This window comes from Sturnus vulgaris, chromosome 4, assembly GCF_052056855.1.
Source record: "Sturnus vulgaris isolate bStuVul1 chromosome 4, bStuVul1.hap1, whole genome shotgun sequence".
Lineage (NCBI taxonomy): Eukaryota > Metazoa > Chordata > Aves > Passeriformes > Sturnidae > Sturnus > Sturnus vulgaris.
The window spans coordinates 45,027,376-45,042,599 of NC_142246.1; the positions used below are offsets into that span (position 1 = coordinate 45,027,376).

At 39.7% G+C, this 15,224-nt stretch overlaps 1 protein-coding gene across 1 annotated transcript in view; it reads left to right on the plus strand.

The window, feature by feature from the left end:
• TNKS (tankyrase) overlaps window positions 1–15,224 on the plus strand; it is a 140,918-nt gene that overhangs the window by 14,599 nt on the left and 111,095 nt on the right. The window contains exon 3 of the mRNA XM_014888250.2: window positions 14,974–15,069. Coding sequence (XP_014743736.1) covers window positions 14,974–15,069 — 96 coding nt within the window. The remainder of the gene's footprint in view (window positions 1–14,973; window positions 15,070–15,224) is intronic.

Below are 15,224 nucleotides of genomic sequence, written 5' to 3' on the forward strand. Positions count from 1 at the left end.
TGTCCCAGTATTCAAAATAAAATTCCTAGCTATTCTTAATAATATTTATTATTCAGATACTGATCAAAGCCAAATCAGTTACTGTGGAAGCAGGCTCATCAGACTATAAGGGTTAGGAATTATTTTGGTCTGTTTCTGCTCTGTAAGTTTCAGCATTTGTTTGGAACCCTGCTTCTTTTAGTAGCAAAGTAGTTTTAAATTGGTGCATACCCAGTGACTCAAACACCTAATATGCTTCTCATACTGTTTCTTCATGGGGCCTTTCTCAAAGGAATCTTGCATGATAGCAGACACAGGATGTAAGTTTCATGTTTTAGCTTGAGTGGAAGAATACTTTTGTTGTCTCAGTTAAGTGCTTGTTCCTGGTTTTAAATAGTTTCATGTCCTCTAATCACTTGTTTAAGCTATGTTAGCTTCTAAATATTAATATTCATCACAGAAATTAAAGCCTCGAGGGCCAAGTCTCACATTTTTTGCATCTACAGTGTAGTTCAGTAGTAGTTTGGACTTGCCCTATTGAAAGAGACTGCCTTCTCTATGAGCTGTGGGGGTGGAGGAACGCACGACTGAAATAATACGTTAGTAATTGGGAAGCATTGTAATACTGTTGTCATAGTAACAGTGGACTGGAGTGTGAGACAACAGGGCTTTTGTCAAAAGTGACAACAGAAAATAGTTTGGGGCATTCTGGCATGGCATATACAACTGCAGTGGTCTCTGGTGGATTTGGGCAGAAAGGCATGAGGGAAATGGATCAATTCCTGTATTAGAAGGATACCTCTTCAGTGTGTGACATCTGTGTGCAGACGGGTCCGTTATGGAGTGTAATCTCCAAGAGTTACTGTGCATGTGTAGCTGTGATAGACACTTTTGGAAGACATCTCTTGGAGTGGTGTGAGTCACATGTGTACCCAACAATGCAAGGTCTTGGAGTGCAAGGAACTTTAAAATCATGGATGCAAGGTGGAAGTGCCAAACCACAACGTTTTTTTACGAGGACCAAGCATTGAGCTGGATTAATCCTCAGGTTAAATCCTCTTCAGAAACAAAACCAACAGTAAACTTCACAGCAGAGAGGAAGATGAGTTGTACAACTCAGATGCCTTGTCTGGGATTTAATGCAGTGCATAATTTGAAAGCTGTCTTTCTTTCTGTTAGGTTTGAATTGCATTGGTGGTTAATATGTTATGACCTATCTAGGTTTTAGACTTCTTTGCAGTCCTGTCTCTTTTCCAAAATTCAAGTAGCAAGAAAACAACTTTTTTTTTTTTTCTTGTTTTCTTGTTTGTCACAAGAGGATCTGTGGAGGACAAAGAAAACAGTAGTTTATTTTATGATGTTTCTTTACAAGTGTTCATGAAATCATAATCTGATTTCATGCAGTGTAGGAGGAGGTACGGTAATATGCAAACACAACTGGAAAATTTGCTATAGGGTCTTTCTGGGAAGTTAAAGTTTTCAAAAGTATTAATGTTAGCTATTTGCAAATTGAGAGGGAGGGGAAGAAGTTGCATTCAGAACAGAATAATAGAACAGATGGTCCTCTTGCAGACACTGGAACTGCTTTCAGATGTCCTGTATGAGTTTAGAATGGCTTCCTAAATATCTTGCAGAAATGATTACTGTTATGGGACAATGCTTCTGATTACTATAGCAATGTCCACTTTTAACTTCTCAGCAGAACCATGTGGTCCTTAATACAATTCATATGTTGTTTAAAAACAATCTGTAGATATATGTGTAGATGTTAAAGGCGTAAATGGGTGGAGCAAATTCTAGCAGAGGTCTTAGATGTTTTCTTAGACAAATGGAAAACATTGATTAAAGTATTACTACAGGATATAAAGGTCTTGCTTTTAAAAATGCATAAGCAAATAAATTGTTGTCATACAGTGAATAAAAGAAGTTATCTCTTTATAATGAGTTGTTTTTTCTGTAAAGCATGTAAAGCAAGTGTGCAAAATAAACTGTGGGTGGTTGAAGCCTGCTGAAAATACTGAGCTCTTCCTCTTGTTCTGGGTGGTCTTCAGCTAGGACTCATGATTAATAAACGCAGACTTCTGTAATTAATTTTTTCACTATGTTTGTACAAATGCACCATGCAGCAGCAAGGCTGAGGTGTCTGTCATGCTGCTGTGTGTAGTCTTCGTGTTTTGCTGATATCTTGTCCAAGGAAGCAAGACTGAGCAGTTCCTTCGTTAGGCACAGTACTCTTGACCTAACTATAGTATTGGATACTGAACATATATGATAAGGGATGCAAGAAAAAAAAATTGTTTTTATATTCTTGTTTGGGGTGATGCAAGGAAGGCACAGGAAAAGAACCCATTCAGACTGATGTAACATGCATTGTTCCCTAGCATGAGACCTATAGCATTGGCAATATCTCACCTGACAGATTGAGAATTTTGCATTGTAGAATATTTGCTTGTCGAGGACCTAATGTTAAATATGCTAAGGCTTGCATTGCTCTGTATCCATAGACCATGGTGGTGACAGGTTCCAGGGCTGCAGGGAAAAAAAAGTTAATATAATGCTGGATTTTAAAAATTGAGAGCAATGTTTCTGTTTTTACTTAATACCATGATCCAAGATAGTTTCTGGGGAAACTTTACAATTCTGATACATGTAGTCAGGTGCTAGGTCAGTTGTTAGTCGAGCTCTAGGTCTACTTGAACTTAGTATATTCTTAGCTTCCTCAGTTTACTTTATAAACAGAATTTTTGAGAATGCTTGTGTCATCTGGCTAACCTAGCTTTTACCACATTTTCATGGACTGAACAACTTGTTATTCCTGAGATTTCATATGTTACTTGTATCTCTTAAACTTTTGGTAGCTATGTTGTGGACTAATGACGAGTTTACAAAATTGACATAAGGTTCAAGTTTATGCAAAAAAAAAAGTTATTTTACGTTTTGAGGCTTCTTTAATTTAAAGAGTTTCAGATCTTAATTACATCAGAATATCACTCTGTGTGTACCATTGGGCGTGTTACTAAGACACCATCTGTGTACTGTTGAACTTGTGTACTGTTGAAAGCTGGTAGGCACTGAAATTCACCTCTGGAAAAGGAGAAATGTGCTCATGGAATGGGACAGTTGTTCTGTGGTTTGGTGGTTGTTTTTTTTCCCCATCTTGTGCCTGCCTCCCAGAATGGTGGGATGAGAGCTGCTGCTAGGGTTTAAATCCTTTCAATTAATGTTTTTTCAGATGCTTTTCTGTTTCGGAAAAATGGTAGCTCCAGGACAGGTTCTCATAAACCAAGATTCTTCTGTTCATGTTGGTTCTCAAGTGTTAGATTTTGGTTCACTGGCAAATAATGCCTTAAGATAGCCAGACAGCTAATTTCACATGTGATCTATAACTTGACTTTCACCAGGACTTTGAAACTTCACTGGGAAGAAATGGTTAGCTTACAAAAGAGACTGGAATTCATCTTTGATTTCTCTTAACTCTCCTCAACTCCTTTCCCTCCTAGAATGTTCTTTGTTGACCTGATTTGCCTCAGTGACTGCTTTTCCTTTTCAAGGACTCTGAAACCAGGGCTCTTAATCTGTCAAGTGGGATATCAGGATTGTAGTTGACATTTATTTGAATAAAACTTGATGTAGAAAGGTGAATTCATTCAGAGAAAAGTTAAATTGGGACCAAGCAGTGAAGACTTATCCTCAAAGCAGCTTTCAGCTTGGGATATAGGTGAAAACATAAATTGCTTGGACAGTAGGGCAGCAATTCTAGCTATTCAGTATAGTATATTAAACCAATTGCTTGAAGCTTAAGTAGTTGTAGAATTGCTGCTTGCAAGGAAAGGAATGTGATTTAGTTGTTACATAGGGAGTCCTCAATCCATACCATCTACAAATGGGGCTAAATGGTTTTTGTAAGGTTTTTTTTGGACCTCTTTTGATGAAAGAGTCTTCCATTTTGCATACATAACAGTATATGTGTTCCAGATTACTATTCAAACACAGTGAGGTTTGATTCTTAAACCCCTTTGTGAAATGGCCACAAATCAAGGTTCTTTCTGAACACAGGAAACACTTTTTGCCATCAGGACAAGTAATGACTGGTTGCCCAGAGAGGTTGTGGAGTCTCCTTCCTTGAAGATACTGAAAAGCTATTTGGCCAGAGCCCTGGGCAACTGAGTGTAGGTAGCTCAGCTGCAGCAGAGAGGATAATCTACAGAGGTCCCTTTGACCACAACTGTTCCATGATTCACTATGATTCAGTGTTTAAGGAGTGCATGTGCATGGCTGCAAATAAATGGGATTAAACAAATGCTTAGTGTACTGTCTCTCATTGCTTGTTAGCTCAATGAAACATTTCTTGTTTTTGTAAAGTTGGAAATGACCATTGGAGGTGATCCAGTCCAACTTCCCTACTCAAGCAGGACTCCCTAGAGCATGTAACTCAGCATGCACCTACTTATAGGGCAAGACTTGAAGGAAATCAGAGGGAGAAGGGAGCCTTTCAAAAAAGTATCTTTTTCCCCTGCTGGAAGAGCTCTTGTGGCAGCGATACTTGTGGTTTTGGTTGTCTGGTTCAGACAGAACCTTCCCCTTACCTTGCTTTAATTAGATAAATCGCATCTCTTAAGTGTCAGCTTGAGTCTAGAATGCATTAAAATCTTGCTGTACACTGAGAAGTGAGGTTTATTGTATGTAGATATAGACAGGAAGTCAGGTTGTCTTGCTAAGAGGCAGAAACTTCATTGAGCAAAGTCTGAAAGTACTTCTGGGGAGAACAATGACTGAGACAGAAGAGTCTTTCTGAAAAATTAGGAGTTAAGATCCTTTCAAAGTGATGCTTTGTAATTTTGTTTTTTTCTGTCTAGATCCCTTTTTCTTTTCAAACAAGCTAAAAGGTGGTACTGGGAGACCTTGTTCACAATGCTTCTTTGTTTTCTTACTGCAACCTTGAAGCCTGTTTCTGTGAATTGCTCAAATAAGCTGAAGGAACCTGATCTCTTAAGTGTTGTTTCCACTTAATCTTTTACTGGGCCTCTGCTCAATTTGGTATTGCATCCTGTTACTGTATGAACTAGTGCAGTTTCTGCAGTGTATGGATTAATGAGAACCTGCCTTTCAAAGATCAGATCAGTGTCAATAAAGGGAGATACTTGATACGGCTATCCTCTGACCCTGATAGACCAAATGGTCATTTTAGCTATAAAGCAAGAAATGCCTCTGCCAGGAGAGCCATATTCCGAGCTGTCTGTGTGTATTGTCTCCTCTCACATACTGATGCCCCTGGCAGTTGCTGCAATTGTTTATCTAATGACAAGGTAAGAAAAACATGCAAGCAGGTGCTGTATTTATCCAGATCATATAATATTTGGTCAAAGTAGCATTTTTAAACTAGAGGTAGCTTTCTTTTATTTGAAAATGACCATTTAATACCAACTATCTGTATAAATTTTAAAACCGTGGATCTGCAGGACCTGGCCTGCAGGATTACAATCATAGAGTGGTTTGGGTTGCAAGGGACCTTTGAAGATCTTGTAGTCCACATCCCCTGCCATGGATATGGATAGTGTTCACCAGATCAGGTTGCTCAAAGCCCTGGGCAAATTGACCTTGAACACTTCCAGTGATGAGTATCACAGCTTCTCTGGATAACCTGTTCCAGCTTTGCAAGAAATTCAGGTGGATCACATCTGCAGCTTTTCCTCTGTCAACTGATGCAATCATTTCACTGTGGAAGGCTACCAGATTAGTGAGGCACGATCTGCTCTTGCTGTCTCTGAGCAGCTCCCTGTCTTCCGTGTGTTTTGATGTGTCTTCTGGGAGACTGTTTCATGATTTTACTGGATGTGGACTGAGGCTGACTGGTTGGTAGTTCCCAGGGTCTTCCTTTTTACCTTTTTTCAAAATGGGTCTGATGTTTTCCTTTTTCCAGTCTGGGGACTTGCCTTAGTGCTAAGACTTCTTGGATATGATTGAGAATTGCTTGGCCATTTCATCATCAACCTGTTCTTCAGAATTCTGGGATGCCTCTCTGTGTCCTATGGACTGATGTATGTTCAAGTATCTCAGGAGGTCTTGAACCTGAGCTTCACTTAGAGTGGAGGGAACTGCGGTCTACAGTCCCAGCCTTTGAGTTTCAGGGAACTGAGAGATGTGGGAAGAGAGATGAATATTGAAAGCTGAGGTGAAAAACTGTTGAATAGCTCAGCCTTTTCCATATCAGTTTTCATTAGTTCTCATGTCTTATTTATCAAGAGCAGGTATGTTTACTTTTAATCTTCCTTTTTCTAGACAGTGTTCCTGTAGAACTGTGCATTTTCTTCTTACACTTTAGTTTGATCAGGAGGTCCTTAGTTAGTCACGTTTGTCTCCTGCTTCCCTTGCCTGTTTTCTTACACATGGTAATTGAGAGCTCCTGGACTTTATGAAAAATATCCTTTTAGGGCTGCCTGTTCTGTATGGCTCCTTTGTCCCTGAGGGCAGTTCCTGGGAAATCCCATACATTAATTCATTCAGCAACTGAAAGTGTGGTTTTAAAACTTGGAGTCCTTACTCTATTCTTCACCTGGTCTATCTCCATCTTAATAGTGAATTCCACCAGGGCATGACCACTGCAGGTCAGCCTGCCACTAATCTTGACATATCTGATAAGTTCATCTCTGTTGGCAGGCAACAGGTCTAATAATGCTTCCCCTCTAGTTGTGCTCTCTGTCACTTGGATTAAGAAATTATCCCCATTGCATTCCTGGACTGCAAGGGTCTCCTGGACTGCTTACAGTTTATTATGCTGCTTTTCCAGCAGATGTCAGGGTGATTGAAGTCCCCCAGCAGCATTAGAGCCTGCAAACATGATGTGTCCTGTAGCAGAAGGAAGAACTCATTATCAACAAGCTTCCCTTGATGAGGTAGACCGTAGTAAACACCAGTCATGAGGTGTTCTTTGTTGGCTTAGCCCCTAATTTTTACTCATAAGCTCTCAAGTTTTTCATTGCTGTTTTTCCAAAGCAGCTCTCTAGAGTCAGTGGGTTTTTTTTGCTTTCTTTTTTGCTATTTTTTTCTTTTTTTTTCTTGGCAGGCAGTCATCTGCTTGCTTTTCTTTCTTGCTTGTAACTTCTGAAAAGTTTCTGGTTGTCTATTGCAGCATTCCAGTTGTGTGGTCCTTCTCACAATGTTTCAGTAATAGTGGTTAGACTGTAGTTTTCTAGCTACAAAGTGCCTTCCAGCTCCTCCTGTTCGCTACCCATGCTGTGTGCATTGGTATAAAGACCCCTCACTTGTGTCACTGACCTTGTCACCTTCTTAGAGGACCATGCCATAATTCCTTTGAGGCATTTCACAGGTGTTTCCCTCTTGGTTTCTAATATATCAGCAGTCCCTGACTTTTCTCTTTTGCTCATAACTTTATCACTTTTTCTCTGCTACTTGTCTGCTGCTCCCTTCTGCTGTCAGAACTCTTGCTTCTGGCTAGGCTGTTGGGGAACACCACCTTATTCCCTTCAAAATTTTTTGTTTCAGTGTAGTGGAGCCAAACATTGGTTTTGTAAGCTTCTGCTTCATACTGCTGTAGTTGGTGTATTTGCCTCTTGCTCCATCTGGCCCCAACAAAGAACAAAACCAACATGCTGGTTCATTCAAATCTATGTCTGGGATAATGGGAAACTGGAATACCCTGAACAAGGGAGGTAGAGAAGGCAAAATGATGGGAGTGCTGAACAGCTTACACTGATCCAGCAGGACTTTGGCTGGTAATGTTAGATATACTCTAAACTAGAAACACAAAATGACTCTTTTTAACTCATGTCGCCAGCACGTGTCCCTGTGCTATCATTTCTTGTGCCAACCAGAGCATGTCATGTTGTTGCATAAGGATTGGGCAAGCGATTGCTTCTCTAATCTGCTTTGTTGCCTGACCAAATGTTTGCAGCTGCAGCCCCCCAAAGCAGGATGGGCAGCACAGGGCTAGATGTGGCACTTCTGCCAGTGTGGTCTAAGTGAAGCAAGTTGCCCAGAGGGGTTGTGAAGTCTCCTTTTCTGGAGATATTTAAAAGCGCTCTGGATACTCCTGTCCTTGATCTGCCTCCAGGTTATCATGTCTTCTTGCCAATAACCTACCTGTAGTGCTTCTAGATATGTCTGGTTATTGCCTCTATCCTATCCTGGCTCTAACCTATGTGCTTTGGTGTGCTAAGCCTCTCTGCTCCACAATCCTCTCTTCATTCAATTTTATGGCATTCACTGTAGAGCTGCAGTCAAGACCATAGGACCTATTTATCCTTTTTTTCCCAACTCCTCTTGACTGAGCTGGCAGTGGTGTTTGAGGTTGTGGATGTCATCAGGTCCAGTAGCAGTACTTAAATCCTTAGAGCTCTGTGCGGCCTCTATAGTGATACTGTCTCTCATGTTTTCTCCTTGCAGTTCCAATGGCTGATGAGTACAGCCTGTTTCTCCATGACACAGATGAGACTGGGTTTGCTCACAGAAGTGGAAGTTAATCAGTGGTACAGTGGTGGTTGATGTTATTAGACATATCTTATATATTAAATTTTATAAAGCTTAAGTTGAGTGCTACACCTTTTGTTATATATGATCATTTAGCAAAAATGCTTATGTATTTGGTAACTTGCCAAAATGGGATTATTGGCTCTAAATCACAGACATATAATATCTAGGCAAGAAACTGGTGTTCTTGTAGCAGGAGAAAAGCTTCAAGACTTCATCGGTCTGATTGACATGAACTGGTAGTTTGATTTACTTGTACTAGTAGTTAGGGGAGAAGATACATTCAGCAGTGGCTGAGAAAAGTTAATATTTGGATGTTGTTTAGATGTTTTCAGAATATGGAGGTAAATGAGCACATTATCTTTCTTGTCAGCTTGGAAACATATCCTATATGAGACTTAGACTGAGAAGTGTGTTTGTTCCTGGGACCTGAAGTTAGTGAGAGACTGATCAGTTCTAGAGGTGTCATTTACAGAAATGGAAGATAGTGCCTGTGTTGTAAATCAAAAAGCGACCTTTTTCTTAGGCTGTGTCCTCTGTATCTTGATTCTTTGGGAGTAAGTAGATAAAGCTAAAGTAATATAGTTTGAAAAGAACCTTTGGAGATTGTCTCCAGAAGTTGAATTTGAAAAGGGGGAAGTAAGAATATATACTAAAGCCAGGGTAGCTGGAAGGGACCCCAAGCACAAGGCAGTGGGACAGTGACAAAAAAACTGATGAGGAGAGGGGTAGGCAATTGTAGAGCTGTGAGCAGCTCTTGAAATATAATTAAAAGCAGTAGGCAGCTTGAAGTTGTCCTGGGTTACAATGCAAAAATGTGTATTCTGTCACCATCTGTTAAAATGTGGGAGGGGTGGTGATCCTTATCTCTGTGGTAAATATCCTTTGCTGATAAGCCATCTGATAAAATCAGGAGGACAGTCATCTTTATCTTTTCACAACCAATCCTTCCTCCAGAAGATGTATTCTGTTAATGGGCCATGAAGTCATACTGTATGACTGATAAGATTACATCATCCCATTGGGAGATGCTCCAGCCAGGGGAAGGAGCCAAGCCTTTCCTACCTAGATAAAAACTGAGATTTGGAACACCAAGGCAGCCCTTTCAACTGGATCCCAGAGGAAAGTTGGACCTTTTCCACGTCGTCACTGGACCTTTGGAGTAAAACTGCACCTTCTACAGGAGCACTGCTTCAACAGAACCACATCTGTCATCCAGGAGGACTGCAGCCACCATTTATAGGGACTGCTACCAACACCCTGCCTGACAGGGTGTCAGGTTGTATTCTGAATCTGTCAGTGGTTTTCTTTTGTATTATTGCATGTATTTTATTTTTTCCTCTTTTTTCCTATTAAATTGTATTACTGACTTGGAGTCTCTCACTGGTTTTGCTTTCAAACTGGTACAGAAGTATAGATACTTACTTGTGGGAGGGCTGCTTGTCGTTCTTACATTTTTCACTCAACTGTCAAAAATTTGGATGTGCCCTTTTTTTTTTTTTGTATTTGTATGCATCTGATTTGAAGCCGAACGTGAACTTACAGGAACAGCATTCCTGTAAGGATAGTCAGGAAGCTGTGGATTTTGGGCCTAGAGAAGTCATAACTGAACTATTTTAATCTTTTCCTAATATGAACAAACAAATGTATATTTATCCATATTCTATTTCCATTGTATTTATATCTTTCAATCAAAAGTGTTTTCATTTGGTGCACTTTCAACTGTGGCAGTATGAAGCAGGAAGGACTAAGGTGATGGTTTCTATGCAGACAAACTTCCTTCCCCCCTCTACCTGCCCATAACCCCCCCCCCCCCCCCCACTAAAAACACACTTGTCACTTGTTGATAGCTACCAGGGAAGTTTTTGCCATACTTAGTTGGTGAATTGTGAAGGTTGAAACTAACAAAAATAAAAATGTTAGTTCTTGACAGCCAAGTGAGGTTGTTTTGGTTAACTTCACAGTTCAAAATACCTATGCTAGGAGGCTATGATCTAAGTGTTTAATTTTAGGATTCATCCTGCTGTAGTGAGTTGGCAGTAATCTGAAATGATTAGTGGTTGTAGTAAATGCTCTGTGTAATACACTAGCTTTTAAAAATATGTAATAAGACTTAGGGGCTTTCTTGTCTCTAGTACTGATCTGTTATAATAGCAGTGTAATTAAATAAGGCCTTTCATATAGTATATGAAAATTAGAACCTGAAGTATTTTAGCAGTTGCAGTGAGGGTAAAAAATATAACTCCAGACCAGTCTATGTTTGTACTGTAGTTAAGGTTACAGGGTTTTGATGTCCATATGCAATATGAAGATGCAGTAAAAAGAAGAGCTTCTTTATACTGTTTATACAATATGGTCTGTAGAAAAGGCAGGGATAGCCTGTTAATGGTGTTGCTAGATTATTAAGGGCACTGCCTCCAATACAGAAAAATAATAAATTCCAATGTCCCCATTGTCCAGAGGAAATAAACCAGCATATCAAAGTGTGCTAGTTAACAAAGTTTCCGGAGTTAATTTTTGTGCACAACACTTTTACAATTGCCTGTTAAATGTACAGAACTGGAACAGAAGTTTCTTGATGGAAATTATTTCCACATTCCCTTTTCAGGCTACTCAGAAACCATCCTCTAAAACCAAAATAGCTACAACTAGCTAGAATTGCTTGTTCAGTTGTGTTTCTTTATAGAGGGAATGTTTTTCCTTCACACAGGAGATCTATCTTGAAATTTTTACACATCTCTGGCATATTGAAAAGGAAATTTAGAGAGACACACTATGTCTAGACCTCAAATACCCTGTCCTTAGAAGAAACTTTGTCTTGGGCTAAAGTGTTAAAGGTTTTGAACATGTGGGAGAACATTCACTTAGAAGATACCTGGGGTTTGCCAGGTATTGAAGTACAGCTATGTTACACTGATAGACTAAACATCAAATGCTGGATTTCTCTTGTTAATTCCTGTTGATGGCAACATTGCTTGCTGAGATATCTCTATGTGAGACTATGTACTTTAAAAGTATGAAGATGCTAGAATCAAATAGTCAATAGAGGACATACAAGAATAAGGAGGACTTTGTGACTCATTTGCTTCCTTTATTCACATGCGTTCTAATGCAGTCTTTATTTAAATAATTGGTTTCTTTTTCCAAGATGCCATTGCCTTCATTTCATGGTATAATGTGTTTTTAGGACTGAATAAGGGCAGCATCTGCAAGACCATACCTCTGGCTGTTGGAGAAACTGGAAGATGAGTAGGATGAGTGATTGCAGAGACAAGAAGGATGAGTCTTATCGTTACAGCAATTGACTTCTGATAGGTTGTTTTTCTGAACCTCGTTTGGCCACTTTCAGTGTGAGTTCCACAGGCAGTCAATAATTTCAGGGTTTGCAGACAGCCAGCTTAAGCCTTGTTAATTTTTAATGTATTTCCCTAGGTTTTAAAAAGCCTAAAAACCGAACACAAACATTTTATGTTTTAGGCCTGGGCCGAATTCTTCATGGTTCATTCGTGTGACTGAACAGGTTAGATACATTGTATAATGCTTCATAATTTTAGTCAGGAGAGGAGCTGGAAGCAGTATTGTGTTTGTTGTCATCTATGTGTGCCAGGTGAAGTGACAGAGAAGCACTCTTCATTGGTTTGCATAGGATAGAAGAATGAAGAGACTTGTAAATGTGCTTCTGTTTTAACACTGAGCTCAGGCAGTTGCAGATGCCTTTGAGAGTTCTACATCTGTTACCTAGTATTTTTTAGAGTCTCCTTTCTTGCCCTAACCTGCCTCAACTTGGCGTCACATGCTAGTCCAAACCTTCAAATGGGTCAGATCGCAATCATTCCTCTCTCTTGGTCTTTCTTCATGGACTTTTTTTCTGGGCTATTTTCTTTTCCCCTGCCACATCTTCTTTTAGTTTTCTCCCCTAGCTCTTTGAGGCTTTTTGCCATGTGAATCCTTTATTGCCTTCTGGTCTGGTCAGTGCTGTGTTTCATAATTTTGTACTGCCTACTTTCTCCTGATAGACAAATAGTTGCTGGAAATGTCTTTCAGGCTACTACTCTTAGACTGGTGCTTCTTGGGATAAATGGCTTCCTTCTTCCCAGGTGTATAGGGTCACTAACAGGGTCCAAGAGAAGAGAGATGGAACCTACAGAATCTGTCTCTGCATACTCAGTTCCTGTACTGCCTATTGTGTTTAAAAAAAATCTGTAAACTCTGTTCCTACTGGAGTGTGCCTGACTGGCTTGAGATAATGGCTCAGTCTCAAACCTGTCCATGAGTAAGATCTTTGAGTGGGTGGTAGCATGTATGGCACAGATGGTGTCTTCAGAAATGTAGATGCTAGATCCTAACACAAAACACTGAGCACATGCTAGCTGTTTTTTTCTCTCCCCCCCATTTTGGTGTTTTTGTCTTGACACAGGGAAAAAAAAACTCGCCACCAAACAAAAAGCTTAAGGTTTTTCTTAGACTTCCTACTTGACTCTTCTTTCAAAAATATCAGATAATTGCACCTTCTCGTCAAAGCATAAAATAAGTCAATTTATTTCACTGAAGCAACGGACTTCTGCAAACGCTCAGCTTGAGGACAAGCATGTAGCCTTGCACCCTGCAAGCGAAAATATATGAAATTTGGCAATGTTTAAAGAATTTGAAGTCAGAAATGTATAAGAAAACAGGTTTGAATAAAAACAATACTACCAGTTAAATGTTTAATTTAGAAGAAAAGGTTTTCTGAAAAGTGTTTTGCTCGTTAAAGTTTTTTTTAATATATATATGTGTGTCCGTATATACACAGTATCAGTAATTAGTTTTGTTCTGAACTGGATTATGTTTTTTCTTTAGAATTCTGTCTGTGAAGTATTTTTATACCCTTAGTTACAAAAACTGTTTGCAACTATTTCTTTGTCTTGACTTCTTCAGCCCAGCTGTATCTCAACAGATGTTGTCATGTATTATAGATGAAAAATTGGCTCTTGCAGTTAAGATATGAATATTGTGTGTATGTTAAGAGAAGCATTATTGATGTAAGGTTATGTTATTGCAGTTTGTTGTTTAGGTGTCCTCTCTTCTCTCCATAGTCTCCTTCCCCCCTGTATTGTTGCCATCAGACAGCCTAGGTTGTCCTAGACATGTGGAGAGAGGGCATGCCCTTGTGTCCTTTGCATGGGACAGTTAGGAATGGAGAGGGCTTGTTACTAGGAGGCGCGGCATGGCAACACCTGACCTCCAATCAAGTTACAAGAAAGTAGTCTCTGCCAATGGAAGGCAAAGAAGAGTTGACTGGCAGACTTTGGGAGGGGCCAAGGTTGACTGATGCAACACCGGGGTATAAAAGGCGAAGCAGCCATTTTGTAGACAAGCACATGGTGGCAAGTCATGCACTCCCAGCACACTGCCTTTTTGCTCTTTCAGTCTTTAGTTGTATTTTGTTAAGGTTTAATAAACCTTTTAAAAATTTTAAAAGTGAGTGTCATTTCTCACATTATGTGAGCAGCGATAAATGTCTGCTAGTTTTTATTACTCATTTTCTTGACCTTGAGTCTCTCTATACTGTCCTGTTATTCATACTTGTACAAAAGTGTGTTGCTCTGAATTTGTAATATGTTGTGCTTATTTTGCATGACATTTGGTGCTTTTTTGTCAGGCTTCTAATGTTGCCGTGGGCTTTTTTTCCAGTTCTGTACAAAATGTCTTGATATTGAAAGGTGGTGATCTGTATTGCATTATGTTGTTTCTGATCTAAAAGATTCACTGGAGAGATATTGGGATTTTTTAAATGAACTTTTCTAGTTGATAGTTTACTGTATCAATGCCTTCTTAGCCTTATGGTTGTATATTGTGTTCTAAGTGTTTTTATGTACTTGAACTTTCATATGTTTGTAGGCTTAGTTGGGAAAAGAAATACCAGTGAGTATAACAGCCTCTGAGCATCCAGTCTGCAGAGTACCAGGTTACAGATCTTACCCTATTTTTTACACTTTTTGAAGGTGAGCTGATATGCCATGGTTAAGATTTCCTATGCAAGTGATGAGCCACTGAAAGGCTGGAGTATTGTTGATTTTTAGAGGCAGGGTAACTTGGGATATTCATCTGGCAAAGGAATGGGAGTGGTAACAAGCAGCAGGAGTGGTAGTAAAGGCAGAAGCAGGTTTCACAGCCGACTTCCTATTGAGTCAGTGAATGCACAGCATACCAGCTAGCTGTCAGGAGGAACTCAAACCCGACTATTGCAACAGAGTCAGGGTTCATGTTTATCATGCAAAGTCATGTGGTCTTTACTATATCTTAACTTGCCAGTTTAGCCTTAGTCCGGAGACGATCCTTTGCTGCAGTGCTTAACAAAAAACACTCCAACCAACCAAAAAAAAACCAAGGAGAGAGAAGGAAAAACAGAAGGAAAAATAAATTGTGCAATGTTTGTTTATGACTTCATCATGCCGAGGAGACACTTAACAGTAAATAACTTGTGTACACCTGAGGTGAGATACTGTTTCTGCTTTCCCTGCACAGTGCTGCTGCAGCACGGAGCTGATCCAAACATTCGGAACACCGATGGGAAATCTGCACTGGATCTGGCAGACCCTTCAGCAAAAGCTGTGCTCACGGGTAAGATGCGTACATCTCTAAACAGTGTAACCTGAGCTTATTTTGTGTGTATAAGTTCAGCATCAGAAAAGCCTTCTGCCTTTCCATATTTTCTGTTGTGTAAGAGCATTTTAAAACTGTCTTTTACCAGGTTTCATGTTGATGTAGTTTCATGT